This window comes from Lithobates pipiens, unplaced genomic scaffold, assembly GCF_037356315.1.
Source record: "Lithobates pipiens isolate NorthernLeopardFrog02 unplaced genomic scaffold, aLitPip1_a1.2 Scaffold_16, whole genome shotgun sequence".
In the NCBI taxonomy this organism is placed as follows: Eukaryota; Metazoa; Chordata; class Amphibia; order Anura; family Ranidae; genus Lithobates; species Lithobates pipiens.
Window position 1 is genome coordinate 369815251 of NW_027507748.1, and position 24490 is coordinate 369839740.

Consider the following 24490-nt stretch of genomic DNA (forward strand, 5'->3'; position numbering starts at 1 on the left):
AAAGCCATATGCATTTTAAGCTTTTCCAAAGTATCCAAATTGCCTTTTTAACATCATGAACAGTCTAAGATCTCTTCCACTTGGCTATAAGATATTGATGCATGTATGCTGGATCTTACTGGCTGAAAGATCCCTTGGGGGGGGGGGGGTGGGGGGGAGAGGAATCCAATCGCATCACAAATGCAAAACTTGCATTTTTGGTGTGACTCCATTGAAGTCTATTACACGCAAAACGTGGGAAAGGGGTTCCCGACTCTTTCCAAAAACGCAGTGGCTGCAAAATGCATAGATGTGAACGTGTACCATAGGAAATCATGTTAAATGGTCTAGTGCATTTGTGCAAACTGCACTGAAAAACATAAGTGTGAACGTAGGGGAAATTAAACCACGTGTGTTTCTTTTGATTTCTTTGTGGAACTTGCTATGTTGCACGTGTGTTTGTGTGTGTATATATATATACACATAATTGTATGTATGTATATATATATATGTGTGTGTGTGTGTGTGTGTGTGTATATATATATATATATATATACATACATACATACATACATACATACATACATACATACATACATACATACATACATACATACATACATACATACATACATACATACATTTTTTTAAGTCAAGCTTGCCTAAATCAATGAAACAGGACTTTTATATAGGTATATAGACAGGCTGTTTTTCCTTTTACCAAATGGGAGAGGACACATGGTTAGTTTTCCTAGTGAACATATATTTGTAGTAGATGAAGTCTACAGATAGTGCTGTTTTGGTGTAGACAAGAGCCCTGTGACCTTCATGTAATCAGGTTCAGTTTGCAGTCTGTTAGAACTAAGAACACATTGTACCTACACTGTGCTTGTACTCCACTGCATTCATTGCTACATTGTGGATCGGAATATAATCAAATGAATTCTCCAAACCCAAGTTTTAAACTGTTAATTTAATTGCCTTGGATGGTACTTTTATTCATGTGCTCTTATGGTTACATGTAAAAGCTATCTTTTCATAGAAAAAAAGAACTGCCATTGAGAACTGAACAATTTCGCACCTTGAAGCTAGAATATGGAATAGCAGTGTTTTTCTATTTCAGATTTGTGGGCAGAATGTTTTGTCGTGGTGTGTTTTTTTTATTTTATTTTTTTATTTATTTATTTTTTGTATACGCAAGGACTGAAGTAAGTTTTTGTGTGGTAAGAGATTTAAATATGGACATTTGCTTTACGCATCTGTATTGCACTGGTACTAGGATTATGTAGCGTGAGCTGAACATGTTGCTCCTGTCCTCTGAATTCCATGCGTAAGCTTACGTATTAAATGTCATACAGCCTTGGCTAGGAACTCGTTGGAGAGCGTTGATCCTTTCCCAGTCATAATTTTTTTTCCCCTATAGAGGATAAGCCTTTTACAACCCCAATTCCAAAACAGTTGGAACACTGTATAACATCTGTAAAAAGGAGAATGCAATGATTTGCAAATCTGCCACCGTTCAGAGAGCACCTTTTATATATTTTTTGTTTTTAGAACAAATACAAGGTCTTCTCTCATCGGACAAGGTGGAGAGGCGGGCTGATGATGCCAGGATTGCCACCTTGTCCAATCCCATGTTATCCTGCAACCTCCTGTGTTCAATACAGTATGGCAGCCGCTCTGATGCCTACCCCAATTCCAAGCTTCCACAGGTATGGCACATACCTTTTTTTCACATTGGTCCTAGCTGGACCAATGTAACTCTCTAAACATTACTGTACCCAGACTTTACGTTTTAAGCTCCTAAGTGTGGAGGGTCACTTGCTTTCATATAACAGTTGAGTTCCTGAAGGTGCTGTTGGTGCATCTCATTGATGATCTCTTTGATCAATGAGACGCCGATGGGATCGAAACCTGCATTCCCAACCTTTTCTCCCTGAACACACAAGATCCTAAATGCAACCGAGTTAGGGTGTTAAGCCCTGTCCAGCAGCAACCTGCAATAGGGCAGCCATACATGAATCAAAATTTGGTTGGTTTAGCAGGGACTGGCCACATTTCGATCAATGTATGGGCGGGCTGGTTTACACAAGTTGATCTAACAATCAATTTGTATACAAGCAGCTTGTTAGGTTTTTCCCGAACAATCAATGCCACTGGCTGTAGCCGGCAATACAAATCATTGTCTTCTGATGGAGAAATCTCCCCACTGTCCAAATACAATACCACAGCAAGCAGGGGAATGTAATAACTTTTTTTTAATTTTAATTTTTTTGTTCTTGAATCCGCTGGTTGAAAGAAAAAAAAATAATAATCCTGTATTGGCAGCCATTGACTGGCAAGCTGCCTTTGGAGTTGAATGCTTCATCTGTCCCTCAGGGTTGCACTGCAGCTGGATCTAGAGGCTTAAATCTGTGAACAGCTTTTATCAGTGATCTATGGCTGTAAGTGTCACTGTGCTTGCGGTTTGCAACACCAAATTTAGTTTTTATAGCTTGGGGCAGCACAGTGATTAAGTGGTTATCACTTCCACTTGGCAGCACTAGCGTTGTTGGTTCGAATCTCAACCATGACACTACCTGCCTGGAGTTTGCATGTTCTCCCTCTCCCTGTGTGGGTTTCCTCCAGGTACTCAGATTTCCTCCCACACTCCAAAGAAATGCTGGTAGGTTCAATTGACTCCTGTCTAAATTGGTCCTAATATGTATGATTGTAAGCTCATTGAGAACAGGGACCGATGTTAATGTACAATATATATGTAAAGCACTGCGTAAATTGTCAACGCTTATAAGTACCTCTAATTTATTTCAAATACTTTATATAGCACCATCAAGTATCCCTTTCACACCAGCGTAACACATATATATATGCCTCGCTGCACTGATCTTTTTAACATGGGGCTGCATATGTGTTTCTCCCTTTTGTGCTGGGCATGCGCTGCATGGTATTTAACCTCCCAAGGTATTTTGAGCAGCGAAAAATGTATTTATTTTATTTTCCTTTTTCCCTGTGTACACTTTCTATGACATTGGAATGATGTAGGTGCTAGATTTATTTATTTATTTTTGATTTCTTTTGCATGGGGTATGTCTGTGCGTGCAATGGAACCTTTTTATCAGGAAGGATTAAAAAACAACCATGAGCATGCCTGTTCCATGATACAGACAAGGGAGTGGCCCAGTATTAATTTAAATGTAACTCTGTATCTGTTGAATGCAGCCAAGGCCCTTATCCCACTCCTGGAAAACGCAGGAAGTGCCAACCATGAAAGAGTGGATAGGCAGGGTAGAGTGGATAAGAACTATAGAGGCGTCTATACATATGACACAAGATACAGGGGCGAAGTATCAAAGGATATGGGGGCATTCAAGAAAACGGAGAGGTATCTATGTTTAATGGAGAGATAAGGTTGACTTTTTTTTTTTTTTTTTTCCTTTTGGGGGAAATGTTATGTATACCTGGAAAAGGTTTTCTGATATTGAAATGGAATGTCTGAATAACTGTAGAAAAATATTTAAATTAAAGAAAATATATAAAAAAGGGAAGGGTTTTTTTTACATATGAAGGGTAAGCCCAGGTTCACACTGAGCTGCGGGCATTAAGCTGAAATCGCATGATTTCACTTCCGCATGTCAGTCCCAATTTCTGCAACAATCTCAGAGACCTCTGTACAGTTTTCTGCACAATGTCAATCGCAGCCCGAAATCACAAAAAATAGTACAGAAACTACTTTTTGAAATCGGTGTGGCGCCTCAAATGCAGCGTGGCACAAATTAGGGCGGTGCCATTGCTGCCGATTTGACATGTGAGATCATTACAATATGTCCCAGTAGCCCAAGTTTCCATTAGAGGTCCTAAATCATCACCATTCCCTGTTAAACGTGGCACAAGGCAGGGATGCCCACTTTCTCCCTTGCTTTTCGCGTTGGCAATAAAACCCCTAGCCACGGCGATTCGTTCCCACCCCAAAATTCACGGAATTCATTGCGGACAACGGCAACATGAATGTGCATTATTTGCTGATGTCCTTATGAACATCACTAACCCCCATGTAACTTTGCCTAATTTTCTGTCCTTATTGTTTAATTCTTCACAACTCTCTGGCCTGTCTCTGAATTCTCAAAAAACAATAACGTTTAATATCTCCACTACTCCTGCTATAATACAGACTCTTCAAAATACCTATAGCTTTCAGTGGACTCAACGCTTCCTCTCATACTTGGGGGGCCGGTTGACATCCTGTTTTGACACCATCTTCAAGGCAAATTACCCCCCATTATTTTAAAAACTTAGGGAAGATCTTCGTTGCTGGGCGGATTATTCCCTCTCATGGTTTGGCAGAATCAACTCCATAAGAATGACGTTCCTACCTAGACTCCTTTTACTGTTTTAGAGCCCTACCAGTGGCAGTCCAGGGGGGAGATATACAACATCTGTAAGCTGAAGTCCTTCGTGTGGGGTAACATAGGGCCTCGGAGACAAAAACAAACATTTTATTCACCTAAACCTATGGTTGGGCTTGGTCTTCCCAATCTACAGGCATATTTCCAAGCAGCCCAGACTGTCCAGTTAGCTTACACCACTGCTAAAGTCTCAGTACCCCAATGGGTATCCATCGAAAGCACTCTCCTGCCATCCCTTTGCTATAGGATCTTTAATGTGGCTTCCTAGTCATTTACACCTGCCTATATTATGCCCCGCTTTATCACATTCTTTAGGGAGGACAGTTCTGGGACAGAACACACCACCACAGTCCTTTTATCATTCCCACACAATTTAGCTCTCATCTTTTGTAATCCGGAGTTTCCACCCGGCTGAACTCCGCGACTGTTCCAATGGTGGCTTAATAAGGGGTTACTAAGAATCGGCGACTTCCTTAATGGAGATCAGATATACCCAATGCAGTATTTTAAAGACACATTTCTAATGCTTCCTAGTGAAGCATTCCGATACAACCAAATTGCGCCCTTTGCCAGATCTAAACTTAATCTACGGGCGGGACCCCTTTTGCTCACAACATTTGATTTGTCATGCCAAGCTAGAGGCTTGCAAAGGGGGCGAATATCTGTGATATACGCTTCTCTTACTGAGCCTGATTTGAAACTCGCTTATATGGACCAGTGGGAGAGGGACAAGCTATCGCTTAGAAGTTATCCAAAATTTCCATCAATACCACCCTTATAGAGGCCAACTACAAAATGCTCTTGCGTTGGTAGCTGGTACCAACTAGGGTAGCTAAAATGCATCAGTCTACCTCACCAAATTGTTTCCGCTGATGCGGACAGCTGAGGACTATGCTCCATGTTTGGTGGCAGTGTCCCTTCGTAATTGGGGTCTGGATTAGGATTTTCCATCTAATAAATTCAGTAACTGGTAAACATCTGCAGATCTCCAGAAGTTGCTCTTTTCCACAAACTACCTGATGAAACACCCAAAAAATCTGTAAAGTTGATTACTTGTATATTGCTGGCAGGGAGAATTTCTTGAATTTTTTGTACTTGTATGTACAATACAGATTATTGCCTATGGGGCCTCACACAGTAGTGAGCCCCGGGATAATCTCAGGGTTCGCTACCAGACTTCCCTATGATTCCGGGTCTCTGCCATTCACCATACGTGGTAGAGTTCCGGATCATGGGGGGTAAAGTCGTTGTTTCAGCCCTAGACTGAACACTAATCGATTTAATCGATTATGAAATTAAGTGATTATGAAAATGGTAATCGATTAATCGGCCACTAACATAATCGGGTTAAAAAAACTAAAATGAGCCCTTTAGGGTACAAAAAGAGCAAATCGCTACTGTAAATATTACTTCACTGTCCCATAGTAAAAAATGAACCCCTTACAGTAGCGATTATTTGCTCTTTTTGTAATAATTTTAGTTTTTTTAACCCCATTATGTTACTAAACATCTCAGTCCTGGGTCAATCCTCCAGTTTTTTTTTTTTGTTTTTTTTTTTTGTTTTTTTTTGTGCTTTTTGCAGAAACGCACTACAGTTCATTTACATGGTTTACTATGGGACACGTTCACATCCATGATTTTTTCAACTGCTGCATATTTGGAAAAGACTAGGACTTTTTTTTTTTTTTTTTTTTTTAGGTTATTAATCGAAACCATAATCAGCCAACTAATCGATTATGAAAATAATCGTTAGTTGCAGCCCTAATTCAGTCCCATTGGTACTTGGATACATATCGCACATTTTGCATTCTACTGTAAGGGTAGGGACAGATATGTATGACTATTTTCTGTATGTCTGTATTGCTATGTTGACAATCTGAGAAATCGACTTTGTCTTATCGATTGTGTCTGTTCATTTTGAAACTAATAAAAAATATTGAAATCTAAAATACAGCAAGTCTTTAGACTTTTTTTATTCTATACACAAAACCAAACTGTGTTTGTTTTACATTTTGACCATACATTATCGAAGACTGGTGTAAAAATATAGTATTTCTAGATTGTATTCGTTGCTCAAATTTTTATCAATTGTCTTGCTTTTCCATAATTTGCCTGATATGCGTTGTGTAAATATTAATAACATTCTGTATTTCCTTTTATAGCTGGTGTTCGAATGGTGTATCCAGCATGTTTTGTGCTAGTCCCTCAGTCCGACATCCCCACAGTTAGCTCTTCTGGGTCCACTCACTGTACAAACACCTGTTTAGGTGCTCAAGTGCCTGCTTCCTCCAGAGATCCAGTCATGTCTTCAGTAACGCTGACCCCCCCAACATCCCCAGAGGAAGTTCAGACAGGTATGTCTTAAGCAAAAAATAAATTTCAGAATCGGTGAAAACCATGCTTTTTAGATACAAGACAATTTTCCATACATTCTTCACAAATAACTGTATGTGTGCATAAAGCATTTGTTTTATAAATCAATCCAGAACATAGAATAACTTAAAAGAGAGAACACAAAAGGGTAGCTCCCCAATAAATTTGGAGTGGACTACGGCCTATCACCGTATATTATATAATACTTATATATAATACAGGTTTTTTCTAAGTCGGGTCAAATTAAGGCATGCAGCATCCCAGGAACTGTCTCATAAAAAAACTTCCAATATATACCGTATTTTTCGCTCCATAAGATGCACTTTTTTTCCCCCAAAAAAGGGGGGGAAATGTCTGTGCGTCTTATGGAGCAAATACTGACCAGCAGAGCCGCTAATAGGGGGTTTGTTTCCATGACAGAACGATGCCCTATGCAACCCTCTGCCCCTGCTAAATCCTGTTTCTCCCCTGCCTTCAGCTGCTATTGGGAGAGAAACAAATGGCATTGTTTAACATCGGCATTCACATGTAAATCATGTGGCCATAGTTATGCAAATGAGACTGGCAGTCGCAAATTTATATGCAAATCACGCCCCATCCTCTGCATGCCGCCCACCTCAGGTGAGCATAGGGGGCATGTAGAGGTAATCAAAAAGGGGGGCTTGAGGTGCACAGGTGATCAGAGGAGGTGTGCAGTCAGAGGTGAGCAGAGGTGATGTACAGAGGTGCAGAGTTGAATGGGAAGGAAGGGTTGGAGTGCAGAGGTTAGAGTAGGGGTTTTGGGGGACAGGTTAGCAGATGATGTGTTGGAGGGGCAGAGTTGTACTGAGAGGGAGATAAGAATGCAGAGATTAGCAGAGAGACGAGGGAGTTTACTGTAAATACACCTGTTATATGGCTAGTCACTGTAAATGTCTCAATTACATTGGTGGTTGATGTAAATACTCCTGTTGTGTCGGTCAGTGTAAATGTCCCAGTTACATTGGAGATCAGTGTAGAGTGCCCCCTTACATTGGTTGTCAGTGTAGAAATATTTAGTCCAACATTTTGGTTCAGATTTTTTTTTTTTTTTTTTCATATTTTACTCCTCTAAAACCTAGGTGCGTCTTATGGAGCGAAAAATACGGTACATACATTTTTTCCCCTGGTTAAGTACTGTCGGCTACGGTTTCCATGAATTCCACCCATCTGGCCCAAATTCTGGGACATGCTTTAGGACACCCCCTAGCATCATAAGTCATTCTGTATAGGGTAACCTTAGAGTTGACCAAAGATTTCCAGGCCGATAACGTAAGGAAATTTTTCTGAATCCAATGTATAGCAATGAGCTTACGGACATAAAAAAAACAATCGTAAAAGGATTTTTAAATTTTTGTCCATCAGTTCATCCTATATTATCCCCAAAAAACATGTATGGCTTTTAAATGCTCTTCTAACTGTAATGTTTTATCACCAATATTTTTAAAAGAAAAAAGTTTTGTCCAATTTAAACCCTTTGCAGCTCATCCCCTATAATTGTTGCCAGTTTTGGTTCTCTGAAGGGCAGGCAAATCAATTCCCTGGATTTAATTATTCCCATAATATCCTCTAGTAATTACTGTAGATATGATTAACACCACACCACACCGCCCTTTGTGTCGGCGGTAAAATGCCGCTATTTTTAGCAGCGTTTTACCGCCGGATTTGTGCCGCATTTTGGCCGCTAGCGGGCCACTTTTACCCCCGCTAGCGGCCATGAAAGGGTTAAACCCGCCGGCAATACACCGCAATAGCAGCGTTTTGCCGGCGGCATTACAGCGCTGCCCCATTGATTTCAATGGGGAACAGCGGTGGAGGAGCGGTAAGCACACCGCTCCTTCACCGCTCCAAAGAAGCTGCTGGCAGGACTTTTTTCTGACGTCCTGCCAGCGCACGGCTGTAGTGTGAAAGCCCTCGGGGCTTTCACACTACACACAATGGTGCAGCTTCTTTAGGGCGGATTGCAGGCGCTATTTCTAACACTATAGCAAAACGCCCTGGTGTGAAAGTGGTGTTAAAGTGGTTCTAAACTCCAAAATGGGTGTGTGCGTGGTGGTTTTATTTTTTACCTTTAAAGTGGAAGTCCACCCTAACACTTAAATTCTCCCCTGCAATCATTAATGTGAGCTAAGGTTCAGCCTTATGTCTCAAAATTAAAAAAAAATCTATTTTTTCCCTACCTTTATTTTGCAGAATCCAGTGCCGTCACATGACCTAAATTCTACTTCCTTCTGTGTGTAAAATCAGCCAGTGGGTGTGGCTCCTGAAAGCTAATGACATCACTTCCTGGGAGGGACACTGTTCCTGTGTAGCCAGTGGGCATATACAGGATGGTTTTCTAGTGCAGTGCTGTTTCTCATTAAATGTGCATACGCAATTTATATGAAACATTTCATGATCAAAAAAATATTTTAAAATGAAAATGTCAAAAAATTTGAAAAACACAGTTCATCTGTGTCAATACTTCCAAAACAATCACCGCTGTGGGTGTTCGTCCTCAAAAGGACCAATATCCAGTGCACACCTCCACCAGCTAAAGTGTCTCCTCACTTCAAAGATGAATGTAAAAGCATAGAGAGAATCACTCCTCGTGTCCACCACAATGAATCAACTTTCACTCTCCAATGGGAATCTTGCAGTCTCCAGACTGCTCTTCTGTGTGGGTAATCAGCGTTTGTATTGCCGTCAGACAAACCTTCCTTCACTTTTTCGGAAGTCAAAAAATCAAAGCAACGGTTCACTACTACGTTGCAGCAGCCCTTTACGGGTGGTTTTAACCCTTTTTCGGCTGCTAGCGGTGGTTAAAACCACCCTGCTAGTGCCCGCAGACCGCCGCCAAAACGACGGCCGCACCGCCCCAGTGTAAAAGGGGCCTTAACTATAAATTATAACTAACGCCAAGAAATGTGACAACAAGTAAATGGTATGAACAACATGTGAGAACAATTCCCCCTGTGATAAGTGAACCAAATAAATGTGTCGAACAAACAAAATGAAGGTCAAGTTCATGAGTGTCCAAAAGTATCCTTTGAAGTAATTTCTTATTCCATCCACCACACCAAAGTGATCAATGATTCCACTCCCTTAAAGCGGGGGTTCTACCCTAAAGTGGAACTTCCGCTCATCGGAACCCTCCCCCCCCCCCCCCCTCTGGCACCACAATTGGCACCTTTCAGGGGGGTGCAGATACCTGTACAGTACTGGTATTTGCACCCACTTCAGGCATAAATATCCGCAGAATCTGCGGATATTTGCGCCACTTCCTGCGGGTCCCCCGCTGTCCGCTGGGAAACGCGCGGGGACCATCCTTATTGCGCGATTCGCGCATTCACAGTAGGGAACCGGGAAGTGAAGCTGCAAGGCTCCACTTCCTGATTCCCATACCCAAGATGGCGGCGGCAGCACCCGAGAGACGATCGAGAGATCGGCTTCGGGTGTCGACATCGTGGGCGCGCTGGGCGGGTAAGTGTCCTTATTTTAAAAGTCAGCAGCTGCAGTAAATGTAGCCGCTGACTTAAAAAAAAAAAAAAAAAAAAAAACCCGGCCGAACTCCCGCTTTAAGAAATGCACTCACCGACTCCCAATGCCTGCACTTTCATATCAGGCTTAAGTGCTTATTAGCCAAACAGCAAGTAGTGAACCGTTGCTGCAATCATCCATTGTACAAATTCAAATATTTCACATGTAAAATAATAAAGGTGCACCAATAGTGTAAAACCGTATTAATCTATTTATTAAAACACAAACACTTCAACCTTTGCACTCACATTTCACAGTTCAAAAGCCAGCAAATAGATATCAGTCACAGCAAGCCTCACTCCTGAACAGCACAAACTTTGGACTGTGGCCACGGTGGACCCGAGGTGTGCGAGCTTGTAAGCGTTGTTCTCACCCTCTCCTCGGTGCCCAGACGCAGATGCGAATCACCAATTCCCTGTTCAGCTCCAAACGCTGCACGTTACTGGTGAAGATGGCCACGCCCCCGATGTTTCGTCATACACTGATATCTATTTGCTGGCTTGTGAAATGTGAGTGTAAAGGTTGAAGTGTTTTAATAAATTAATACGGTTTTACACTATTGGAGCACCTTTATTATTTTACATGTGGAATATTTGAATTTGCACAATGGATGATTGGAGCAACGGTTCACTACTTGCTGTTTGGTTGATAAGCGCTTAAGCCTGATATGAAAGTGCAGGCATTGGGAGTCGTTGAGTGCATTTCTTAAGGGAGTGGAATCATTGATCACTTGGTGTGGTGGATGCAATAAGAGACATCACTTCAAAGGATACTTTTGGGCACCCTCATGAACTTTATCTTAATTTTGTTTGTTCTGTGACACATTTATTTGGTTCACTTATCACAGGGTGATGCACATGTTCATACCATTTAATTGTTGTCACGTTTCTTGGAGTTGGTTATAATTTATGGTTAAGCGCCAATATTTTTTCCTTTTTTCTGATTTTAGTTTTAAAAGGTAAAATACAATTTTCAGTCACATATATTGGTTATTTTCACACATTTACCCTGTTTATAGGAGGAAGTAATTTATTTTGGCGCAGATTTTTTTATTTTTTTTCACAATTTTATATACAGAATGGGAGGAGCTGATCATAGTGTTCTCTCATCAGTAGGGATGCATTGTACATCCTAATTCATGAGAAAATGAAGAAATAAAAAGAGCCATCCACACAGTTCCACTAGTGCAACTTGTCATGTGACTTTGGACACCATAAAGTCGCCTGAAAAGTCACAGCCCGTTGATTTTAATGGTACCCATTCCCCTCTATGCAACTGTGATAATCAGCGACTTTGAAAAGGTACCTGCAATGCTTTGATGTGACTTTGATCCAGAAAGTGGCAGTTGCACTCTAGTCTTAGGCTACGTTTCCACTAGTGCGACTGAGTGCAGCTTTGATCCAACTTTACACTCTGGATCAAAGTCGCATCAAAGTAGTGCAGGCACCTTTTCTAAGGCGCATAGATGGGAACGTTTGCCTTTGAAATCAATGGGCTGTGACTTTTGATGCGACTTTGTGCCCAAAGTCGCATCACAAGTGGAAACGGAGCCTTAAACTCATTACATGTAGCACCCTCAGCTGGGCATGTGCCACACCATGCACACAGTGCCATGCAGAAACAACCATGTGGTTGTACACTGTAGATAATATACAGCATGTTGCATTTTAATCTATATTACAGTTTCTAATAAATATAACATTCTTTTAATGCCTCTATTATATATTTCTAGTGTATACCGTATTTATCGGCGTATAACACGCACCCCAAGTTTAGGAGGGAAGTTTAAGGGGAAAAAACTTTCATTTAAATGCCCATCAATGCAGCCTTATCAGTGTCCATCTGCAGCCTTGTCCATCTTTGCAGCCTTCCCAGTGTCTTTGCAGCCCTGTGTCATTTAAAATTGGCGCCGATCAGAGGAGAGGAGCCGAGATGCACAAAGCCGCGTGTACTTCAGTTATCCTCTCGCAGTTCTTCCCATCTCCACTGTTTGCGAGAGGAGCGAGCGCCGCCAACATACACAAAGCCGAGTGTACCTCGGCTCTGCTCAGTCGGGCGGGACTGCAAGAGGAACCGAGTCTAGCCGAAGTACACTCTGCTTTGTGTATCTTGGCTCCGCTTGCTCCTCTCCTCACAATCAGCGGGTATCGGCATATAACACGCACCCACGATTTTCCCCTGATTTTAAGGGGAAAAAAGTGTGTTATACGCCGATTTTAAATATGGTACTTGTTCCCCGCCATCTCCAGACACGTGCCCAAGTCCTCTCGCGCTCCAGCGATGTCGAGTTGCAGCATCACTGCTCTCTTCCTAGTTTCACAGGAGACTTGCGAGCAGCGAGACCATAGGCCAAACCGCGCTGTGTGTGTCTATGGACTCTCACAGCCTGGCTCAGGAGAGCCTGCATGGCTGCCTGTTTGCTATGGGGGCACGTGCAGGAAGGGGCGGAGAGTGTTGACAGGGAACTCCAAAAAAGTGGGTAAGGGACTGCTTTGTCCGATATGAATATAAACTGAAATACGTCCACTGCACATTGCGCTGCTTTAACTGACACTTGAGCATTCATGCGATGCTTTACCCAAATAAAATTTTTATTTTTTTTTTCTTAAAAAAAATGAGAGCTTTTCTTTTGGTGGTATTTGATCACCTCTGCGGTTTTAATTTTTTGCACTAGAAACAAAAAGGCAAGAATTAAAAAAAATAAAAAAAAACCCCAAATAACTATTTTTTACTTTTTGCTATAAAACATATCCAATAAAAAATCGAATTTCTTCATCAATTTATGCCAACATGTATTCTGCTACATATTTTTGGTAAAAAAATCCCAATAAGCGTATATTGATTGGTTTCCACAAGTTATCTCGTCTACAAACTGATATTTTTATGGCGTGTTTTTTTTTTTTGCGGTAATGCGATTATTGTGGCGGACAAATCCGACACCTGACATTTCTACTGCGTTCTTTCTTTTTTTAATGAGACCGGTACCTGTTTCACAGGCACCCACTCTGATAGGCAATCTGAGCGGAAGTTCCGCAGCCCCCCCTTCTTGCTCGCATTCTCCTGGGACATGTCACAGGTCCCAGAAGGCTGTGGGTCTATTAAGAGTGTGCAGTGGCTCTCCTGCATGCGCAGTGGGAAGCCTAATGTGAAGCAAAAGGAAGTCACAGCTATCTTCCAACATTCAAGATTGTGGTGCCAGGGACAATATTTGTAGCTACTGATTTTTAATTTTTTTTTTTTTTCCCAGGGTGAATTTCCTCTTATTTCTTTTAAAGAGACCATTTTAACCACCTTCAGACCGGACCATTTTGCTGGTAAATGACCAGAGGTCTTTTTACACTTTGGCACTGCGCTGCTTTAACTGGTAATTGCGCGGTCATGCAATGTTGTACCCAAACGAAATTTGCGTCCTTTTCTTCCCACAAATAGAGCTTTCTTTTGATGGTATTTGATTGCCTCTGCGATTTTTATTTTTTGCGATATAAACGTAAAAAGACCGCAAATTTTGAAAAAAAATGATATTTTCTACTTTTTGTTATTAGAAAAATCCAATAAACTCAATTTTAGTCATACATTTAGGCCAAAATGTATCCAGCCACATGTCTTTGGTAAAAAAAAAGTCAATAATTGTATATTTATTGGTTTGCGCAAAAGTTGTCACATCTAAAAACTACGGTACATTTTCTGGAATTTACGCAGCTTTTAGTTTATGACTGCCTATCTCATTTCTTGAGGTGGTAAAATGGCAGGGCAGTACAAAACCCCCCCAAATGACCCCATTTTGGAAAGTAGACACCCTAAGGAAATTGATAAGAGGCATGTTGAGCCCATTGAATATTTTATTTTTTTGCCGCAAGCGATTGAATAATGACAAAAAAAAAATTTTTTTTTTTTTTTTTTTACACAAAGTTGTCACTAAATGATATATTGCTCACACATGCCATGGTTATATGTGGAATTGTACCCCAAAATACATTCTGCTGCTTCTCCTGAGTACGGGGATACCACATGTGGTCGACTTTTTGGAAGCCTAGCCGCGTACGGGGCCCCGAAAGCCAAGCACCGCCTTCAGGATTTCTAAGGGCATACATATGTCATTTTACTCCTCACTACCTATCACAGTTTTGAAGGCCATAAAATGCCAAGATGGCACAAAACCCCCACAAATGACCCCATTTTAGAAAGTAGACACCCCAAGCTATTTGCTGAAAGGCATGTTGAGTCCATGGAATATTTTATATTTTGCCACAAGTTGCGGGAAAATTACAAACTTTATAAATTTTTCACAAAGTTGTCACTAAATGATATATTGCTCACACATGCTATGGGCATATGTGAAATGACACCCCAAAATAAATTCTGCTGCTTCTCCTGAGTACGGGGATACCACATGTGTGGGACTTTTTGGGAGCCTAGTCGCGTACGGGGCCCCGAAAACCAAGAACCGCCTTCAGGATTTCTAAGGGTGTAAATATTTGATTTCACACCACTACTTATCACAGTTTTGAAGGCCATAAAATGCCAAAATAGCACAAAACCCCCCAAAATGACCCCCTTTTGGAAAGTAGACACCCCAAGCTATTTGCCGAGAGGCATGGTGAGTATTTTGCAGCTCTCATTTGTTTTTGAAAATGAAGAAAAAAAAAAATAATGTATATTTTTTTTTTCTTTTTTTCAATTTTCAAAACTTTGTGACAAAAATGAAGGTCTGCAAAATACTAACCATACCTCTCGGCAAATAGCTTGGGGTGTCTCCTTTCCAAAATGGGGTCACTTGGGGGGATTTTGTGCTATCTGGGCATTCCATGGCCTCCGAAACTGTGATAGGCAGTGAGGAATGAAATCAAAAATTTACACCCTTAGAAATCCTGAAGGTGGTGCTTGGATTTTGGGGTACCGTACGCGGTTAGGCTCCCAAAAGGTCTCACACTTGTGGTATCCCCGTACTCAGGAGAAGCAACAGAATGTATTTTGGGGTGAAATTTTACATATAACCATGGCATGTTTGAGCAATATATCATTTAATGACAACTTTGTGCAAAAAAATAAAAAATAATAATGTATTTTTTCCACAACTTTTGTCAAAATATAAAATATTCCATGGACTCGACATGCCTCTCAGCAAATAGCTTGGGGTGTCTACTTTCTAAAATGGGGTCATTTGGGGAGGTTTTGAACTATCCTGGCATTTTATGCACAACATTTAGAAGCTTATGTCACACATCACCCACTCTTCTAACCACTTGAAGAAAAAGCCCTTTCTGACACTTTTTGTTTACATGAAAAAATATTTTTTTTTGCAAGGAAATTACTTTGAACCCCCAAACATGAAGTGTTTTTTTAAAGCAAAAGCCCTACCGATTAAAATGGTGGGTGTTTCATTTTTTTTTTTCACACGGTATTTGCGCAGCGATTTTTCAAACGCATTTTTTGGGGAAAAAACACACTTTTTTTTTTATTTTAATGCACTAAAAATCACTATATTGCCCAAATGTTTGATGAAATAAAAAAGATGATCTTAGGCCGAGTACATGGATACCAAACATGACATGCTTTAAAATTGCGCAGAAACGTGCAGCGGCGACAAACTACGTACATTTTTAAAAGCCTTTAAATGCCTTTACAGGTGACCACTTTAGATTTACGGAGGAGGTCTACTGCTAAAATTAGTACCCTCGATCTGACCTTCGTGGTGATACCTCACATGCATGGTGCAATTGCTGTTTACATATGACACCAGACCAACGCTTGCGTTCCACGTTGCGCCTTAGCAGGGGGGGACAGGGGTGTTTTTTTTTTTTTATTATTATTATTTTTTTTGCTTTTTTATTTTATTTTTAAACTGTTCCTTTCATTTATATATATATTTTTATGATTTTTATTGTTATCTCAGGGAATGTAAATATCCCCTATGATTGCAATAGGTAGTGACAGGTACTCTTTTTTTAAAAAAAAATTAGGGCCTATCAGACCCTAGATCTCTCCTCTGTCCTCAAAGCATCTGACCACACCAAGATCGGTGTGATAAAATGCTTTCCCAATTTCCCAATGGCGCTGTTTACATCCCGCAAAATCTAAGTCATGAAATGCTCGTAGCTTCCGGTGTCTTAGGCCATAGAGATGATTGGAGCCATTCTGGTCTCTGATCAGCTCTATGGTCAGCTGGCGGAACCACCGGCTGCATTCTCAGGTTCCCTGTTGGGACAGGAGAGCCTGAGAAAACCATGGAAGATGGTGCGGGGGGGGGGGGGGGACATTCCCTCCCACTGCTTGTAAAAGTAGTCTAGAGGCTAATTAGCCGCTAGGATTGCTTTTACCTAAAAGCCGACCGCTGGCTGAAAAGAATGATACCAAGATGATACCTAAACCTGCAGGCATCATTTTGGTATAAGCACTCAAAGTCCCGCAACATACCAGTATGTTGCTGGAACTGGTTGGGCATATATTGTAATTTTTTTTTCATGCAGCCTGTGGGCTGAACGAAAAAAAAATATTGATCGGTGGGTATGCCCACCATTAGATACCTCCCTTCATCCACCCACTTCTAATGGTGGGCATACATGCACCATTTATATATGCCGAAGCATGGGGGCATCCTCCCGCAAAAGGTAGGAGCAGATCGCTCCTCCACCCCTTATGCCCCCATGCTTCGGCATATATGCTCTTTTTTAACACTGGTGGTGAAATCACCCCCGACAGTGCTGGAGTCGTGGCTTTATGTATCGTGGGAGCAAACGCTGTTGCTGTCAAGATAAATAAATCCACGCTACAGCTGAATGGCGTACCTGAAAACAAAAAATGGTTAACAATAAAACATTGCAGAATAGAATACAGTACAAAGGAGCAGAACAATAGAGAGAGAGAGAGAGAGAGAACAATAAAACGACAACTATTTTTGGTTTTTTTATTTTATATTTTTTTTGGTTTTTTTCCTTTTTTTTTTTTAACACTTTTTTATGTAACTTTAACACTTCTGTTGTAACGGTTCCAGCGGTTTGGGTCTCTCAAAATGTGATGGCATCTTGGGAGACCCTGTGAACGTGTGCCTAGCCTGTGCAATGCTGTACCCTACGCTAATACTCAACTAGTTCATGGTAGCGTTCAAAACACTCACCCTGACAAAGACCAGGATTGCCAGGACAGCGGGGACAATAAGAACGGGTGTCACGCCTAAATCCGCGCTTTCTGCAGACACGACATTTTCTTTGGGGGGCTCGTTGGGTAGGGGTACTCGGGAGGACATAAGAATAATGCCTCTCATGCAGCCGGCTTACTGCATCTGGTAGGGGAAGGTGAGGTGGAGCACCGCCTGGATACAGAAGGGCTCTGACGATATCCTCCTGGAATTTGAGGAAGGATCCAGTCCGTCCTGAGCTTTGTGTAGTACATAAGCATTCAGTATAGCCAATTGGAATAAATAAACAGACACTTTTTTGTACCAGCGTCTGGACTTACGGGCAACTAGATACGGCGCCAACAACTGGTCATTGAGGTCCACCCCTCCCATGTTAAGGTTATATTTGTGGACACAGAGGGGTTTCTCCACAATACCAGTCGCCGTAGGAATTTGGACCGTCGTGTCTGCATGAAGGGAGGTAAGAACGAAAACATTCTTATTATCCCTCCACTTCATAGCGAGCAAATTATTACACCGCAAGCAGGCTCTCTCCCCCAGCCTAAGACAGGACTCTACAAGCCGCTGGGGAAAGCCCCGGCGATTAGGTCGCACGGTGCCACATGCTCCAATCTGCTGATCAAACAAGTGACTAAACAGTGGCACGCTTGTGTAATAATTGTCCACGTACAAGTGGTACCCCTTTCCGAATAAGGGTGACACCATGTCCCACACTATCTTGCCAGCGCTTCCTATGTAGTCAGGGCAGTTCTCCGGCTCTACGTGACTATCTTTACCCTCATAAACCATGAAACTACGTGTATAGCCTGTGGCCCTGTCACAGAGCTTATACATCTTGACCCCGTATCTGGAACGCTTGTTGGGGACGTATTGTTTGAATGACAAGCGACCAGAAAACTTAATCAGGGACTCATCAACGCAGACAACTTGATCGGGAGTAAACAAGTCTGCAAAACGTTGGTTGAAGTGGTTTATGAGGGGCCGAATTTTGTAGAGCCGATCGTATTCAGGGTCTCCACGAGGACGACAGAGTTCATTGTCGCTGAAGTGCATGAACCGCAAAATCATCTCGTATCGTGCCCTGGACATGGAAGCAGAGAACACGCGCATATGGTGAATTGGGTCAGTGGACCAATATGACCGCAACTCACTCTTTTTGGTTATGCCCATGTTGAGGGAGAGGCCCAGAAAGATTTTAAATTCGGAAACCGTAACTGGTTTCCATTGTCTGGCAAGGGCGGACTGGGGAATAGTGGCGATGTGTTGAGCAGCGTACAAATTGGTTTGGTCCACAATAGATCTATAGAGATCTTCGGTGAAAAACAGTGAGTAAAAGTCAAGTGTCGTAAAATCAACTGTTTCCACGTTAATGCCAGGTTGGCCAGTGAATGGGGGAAGTACGGGTTCTGCAGAAGTGGTGGGCACCCAAATAGGATTGGCGAATTCTGCAGGAAGGGCACTATGGGTACGACGGGCCTGTCTTTGTCTTCTTCTTGGTGGCAGCGGGACACTACTTGTGCTTGCCACCTCGCCAGCTTGAACTGCACTTATGGGACTCGCCACGTCACCACGTGTTACTGCAGTGCTGGATGTAGGTCCAGGGTGTACTAGGCCGCTGGTGCTTGCCAGTTCACCAGAAGGATGAGCGGCTCTAGTACGTCTCTGCTCCATACGAGTGGCCTGCGATTTATGCACCTCAACAACAGAATACATTCGGGATCGGGGCACACCTGTCCCTAACAGAGGCCTCATCTCCGTCGTCAGAGCTATCTGTCATGGAGCCGCTGTCCTCTACAGGATCGTTTTCTGAGCCTGAATCTGACAGATGAGTGACGTCCTCTTCACTATCTGTCATGCTCAGAAACGTGTAGGCCTCTTCACTAGTGTACCTTCGCTTTGCCATTTTGGGCTCTAAATTTAGGGGTACACTAGTGAGACTCACAGGTAAAAAAGCACCTAGCCTGTCAGCGACTGTTTCAAAACGCTACAAAAAAAACTGTTAGCGATCGCAGGGATCAAGCCTGACTCTGCGAACGCTGCAGTTATGTGTGTTGTGTTTTGTAAGTGACAGTGATCGATCGATACTGCACTTGGGTGGGCTGGGCTGGGCTTGGCGGAGGGGCTAAACGCAGGTGCTAGCAGGTATCTGGGCTGATCCCGCTAACAATGCGTTTTGGGAAACCTAAAATGCTGGCAACGCTAATATAGATCTGATCAGATACTATATTACTAAGGGAGGTGTATGCTTTGCGCGTGGGTGTTAGCGGTACTGGCACTAACCTGACGCTGGGGCGACGCAGGCCTTATCTGACCCTCAAACTTATATCACCCGCCGGGTGATCAGGGGGTTAAACCTTTATTAGGTAATAAATGGCGGGTGCCCTGAAACAAAAAAAAAATAACTAACCAACCAGCGTCACCTGTAACAGTTATATGGTGATCACTGGTGAAAGGGTTAACTGGGGGGCAATCAGGGGGCTATGCGGTAGTATATGGGGGTCCCTGACGCTATAAAAAGCTGCAGCGAACCTAAATACTTACCTGCCTAACTAGCGTCACCTGTGACACTAATACAGCGATCAGAAAAAACTATCGCTTATTAGTGACACTGGCGACGGGGGGTGATCACGGGGTTAAACCTTTATTGGGGGGGTTAGGGGGGCACCCTAGAGCTAAAGGGGGCTAGCCCTAACTGCCCTAACAGTTATTACAGTCACAAATGACACCAATGCAAAAAAATAAAAATAAAAAAAAATGCAATTGGTGTCACTGTGACTGGGGGGGGCAGGGGTGATTGGGGGGTGATCAGGGGGGTGAAAAGTGTGCCTGGCGTGTTCTACTGTAAGTGTAGTGTTGGGTGCAACTCACGATCCTCTCTCCTCGGTGCCGGAACGAAAAAGACCGACACGAGGAGAGATTACTTCACTTCCTCTGCCTGTGTTTACATTACAGGAGAGGAAGTGATGTCACCGAGCATTTTCATTCGTCGGGAGCGATCGCGAGGGGGTGGCCATGAATGAATGGCCGTCCCCTCGTCCGGGATCGCTCCCGAACGAATACCGACCGCCGCAGGCACCGGGCGGGGGCCCGATCGGGCCCCCGACCCGCGGGCAGGCAAGGACGTACATGTAAGCCCTTATGCCTGCCCGTGCCATTCTGTCGACGTACATCGTCGTGCGGCGGTCGGCAAGTGGTTAAGGTTACCTCCACTTTGGTATTAAAACCCTTCCTAATATTGGCAAGTGTTTCTAGCAGTAGGTCAGTGTGCCCAGCAACCTTTGGCCAGGCCAAGCTTTGTCAAAACTTTAATATTCCTGTCCAAAACTAACTTGTTTTAAAAATGTTCCCTCCCCCCTCCTGCTACATGTGCTGCCTAACTTGTGTAAAGAAATGTTTGGTTACATGTTATTAGTCTGCTCTGGCTTAATCATGTGTGCTACAGCTCTGGCTCCCCTGTGTCGGCGGTTTCTGCAGGGGAAAGGTGGAAGCACAGATAACGGCAGCTGTGCCATAGGCGCATATAAGTGGTGGCATGGCTATTGAAATTTCAGGTCATTGTCAAGTGCTCCCTTCTCTGACTGACATGGGGGATCATGTGATTGCACCAGAGTAGACGAAAAATGGTAAGTATGCATCTTTTTTTTACACAGGTTAGGCAGTATAGTTAGCAGGAGGGACAAGTTAGTGTTAGGCTAGAATTCTATTTTAAAGATGAGGCCCAAAAAAAGTAGCTGTCTACTACTTGAAAATGAACACTGCACAAGTTGCTGCTTTAAATGGTCTTTGTCGCTATAAGATCCAGACTAGTATGCAGGTCTGTCTCATAGCCATTATGCTCAGTACTTAAGGTAGACAACTCCCCTTTTTTTTTTTCTTTAGCTTACCTAATTTGTGAGAATTCTAAAGGGAACTCTGGTGCTGACTGTTAACTGTAGAATCAGATTATACATTATTAATGGTAACGAAGGCATTTTAATTGCTGTTAAGGAAGTCTACATTTGTTTAACACTGGAATCTGTTTTTACAACAGTACAACTACTCTTTAATTACGTCTTTGACCTTTTTAATTTTTTTAGCAGTTGATGTACAATCGGCGCAGAAGTGGATGAAGTTTCCATCGGTGTCAGATTGCTTTAATTCTGATAGTACTAGTCATCATGGTGGAAAAATACCAAGAAAATTGGCTAACCAGGTCGTGGATAGAGTATGGCAAGAGTGCAACATGAACCGGTCTCTGAACAAGTATGTTTTCTAAAGAGCTATGATGTAAAAGTTTATTCTTCTTTTTTTTTTTTTTTTTTAATACTACATAATTATTGACTCTTCATGAAACCTACATCGATTCCAGTTCCAATGATAAAGATTTTTCAACACTTAAAATTTTAAATCCGTTACAACTTCTCTAAACAGAGCTTGGTTACATGTAGTGCTTGTGAGGGTTTAGCCCCAGTGCATGGGGCTCTGGTGTTTAGCTGCAGGACACATGCTACCAGCAAATAAATTGGAATAAGCAGCGCTTGTAGGATATAGAGCAACAAAGCTCTAGGGCCAAAAAATAAATAAACAATGAAAAACAATATTTTGCAGCAGCTATCACATGGGTGCCAGACCCTGGAATATGAAAAAAAAAATAGCGCTTGCAAAATGTGAATGAATAGAAGTAATATATAATATACATGATTTGCATGAATAACTGTAAGAAGTGCTCAAAAAGTACAAATGCTTCAATATTATTGCTTGTGCTCCACAATTCTTAAGTGTGTGCCACACTCCCCTGTTGTGACCCCACTCACCAAATGGCAAGGACCTACAGCTTTGCAGTCTGGGGTCAAAAAGACTTTGATCCAGTCGGATCAATTAGGAGACAGACTTTCTCTGGAGACTGACTGTGCTGATTTCCATACGTATTCAAAGGTGCTCGATCATGTGGGAGACGGAGAAGGAACCGATGGTGAAGTACTGTATTGAAAGGTAAAATTTGTGCTGGCTAGATGCTACTTACAAGAGACCAAACCACAACAGGCATTAGCATGGAGCTTCTGGTGCGATTTTAGGAGAAATTGTTTGGAGATATTTTGTAATACATAGGTTTTTTTTAAGGGAATTTTCTTGGTGGTATTCTATGTTAACATTGCTTGTATTAAAAGCTTTATTGAATATATACGATGGTAACAGGACATGTCACATTAAAGAAGTTGCTGTTTTGACACCAAAGGGAAATTGGCTATTTCTCTTTTGTTCGTTGACAGACACAGCGCTTCCTTATTCAGAACCATATGGTTATACCGCCCCCTACAGGAGTAGGACACTAGGCATAAAAAAGTCTTGGCTATGCCAGTGGGCAGTCCTAGGTGGTATACATCAACCCCCCCCCCCCCCCCCCCCGCTATAGGCCTTAATTTTATTTATTTTTTCTGCCTAGTGGGGAGTAAGTACCTAATTCCCTGCTGGGCCAAGACACAGCCCAGCTGGCACTGCGAGTTAAATGTCTTGCGAGGTCGCATACGACCGAGTCTCAGCATCCCTCATGGCCGACAGCCCCCCCATTTCGGCGGTGAGGAGGTTCTGTCTGGAGCGGTGCCTGCCCGGTTCCCGATATGGTAAATACATGTCCCCCAACTCCCCTTGGTGGGTTTCCGGTGGAAGTTGGCCGCTCCCTGGGTCAATCGGTCCTGTGGGTTCCCCAACATCCCATGCACCCTCTCTCCCTGGGGTGGATGGTCTAGTGAGAGCCCCCCCCCCCCCCTCCATATGGGGTAGTGTGGTGCTGTGGTCGATCCTGGGGGATGGTGTAGAGAGTACTCTGAGTGCTGCCGAGGATCCAGTGCCCAGATCCTTTCTCCTTCGGGTGGCTTTCTTTGCTGGGCTACAGGGATCCTTGGTAGTGCCGTGGGCGTGGCCGCTGTCAATTTTGCTGTAGGTGGCGTCTTTTCCCCTAGTGCCTGCTGACTTCTTATGTCCGGTGGCCATGATACGGTAGATGGTGTGCTCAGGCAGCCATTGCTGTGTTGCCCAGGATGGCGTTTTAGCAGGCAGGAGCTCCTCTTACCCCGGTGCTGACTCGTTGGTTATCTTCTCCCTCGGAGGCCACGTGTGTGCTGGACTACATCTGAGGCAGCAAGTACTCAACTGCTAGGGTAGTGAGTCTGGTGGGGTCCCTTCCTTTCTGCTTCAGGGTGTCCTGGTGATCCAGTGTGGTTGGGGGTGTTGTCCCAAAGCAGTGGTCGCTCTTGGTGTGGTGGGGGGCCCCTTCTTCCCCTATGTTGTATGTTTCCCCACCTGACCCCCTCTCAGAGACTGCAGGTTCGTCAGGACTGCCATCAGTGCATCAACGGGAGTCCTTTGTATCCTGGGTGGAGGTGGCTCATGTGTGGCAGACTAGCAAGAAGCGTTTTCCCGCCTTCTCCTGCTTTATCTGTCTCGTCAGATCCTGAATCTGATTCGGTGGACCCGGGCCCACCCTGCGGAGTTTGCAGCCACGCTTCTGGATTTTTTGGACAGTGAGGATGATTCCTTCTGCCCTGGTGGCTGCGCACGAGAAGGTGCTGGTGAATGCGCTGATTGCATCTGTGCTGGAAACTTTACAAAATGAGGAATCAGCTGGGGTGAAGGTGCTGGTCCCTTTTTGGCACTCACAAGCCGTCTCGCACGATGAAAGTGTTCCCTTATCCCTCCTATTTTTACAAGTTTGTCTATAAAGAATGGGATTGTCCAAAACGTCCCTTTACGGTCCCAAAGCAAGCAAGGTGCTTCCTTCTCGGTGCACAGTTTTTTTTTTTTTCCTGTCCACCAACAAGGGCTCAGGCTTTCGAGCGCACCTCAGGAGGTTCCAAGCAACCCTGGTCGGGCAAACAGAGTAGGTTTTTCCAGACCCCCAGACAAGGCCCCTTCAGCATGAAGGGGCGTCCTCACCCACATCCCGGGTCTTCGCTGGTTTTCTGGTTGGACCTCTCTGATAAACATGTGGGGCCACAAAGTGATTCTGTCTGGTTACAAGATCGAATTACAGACTTGTCCCCAAACAGATTTTTTCCTTCCAATCTGCGTCTGTCTCCAGACCCGC

At 43.2% G+C, this 24490-nt stretch overlaps 1 protein-coding gene across 3 annotated transcripts in view; it reads left to right on the plus strand.

Moving 5' to 3' along the window:
- Positions 1-24490, plus strand: part of MED13 (mediator complex subunit 13) — a 187373-nt gene that overhangs the window by 61202 nt on the left and 101681 nt on the right. For 2 of the 3 annotated variants that reach the window (XM_077482121.1, XM_077482123.1), the window contains exons 6-7: positions 6545-6736; positions 21504-21669. In XM_077482121.1, the coding sequence (XP_077338247.1) occupies positions 6545-6736; positions 21504-21669 (358 nt within the window). The remainder of the gene's footprint in view (positions 1-6544; positions 6737-21503; positions 21670-24490) is intronic. The other variant, XM_077482122.1, reaches the window with a different exon arrangement.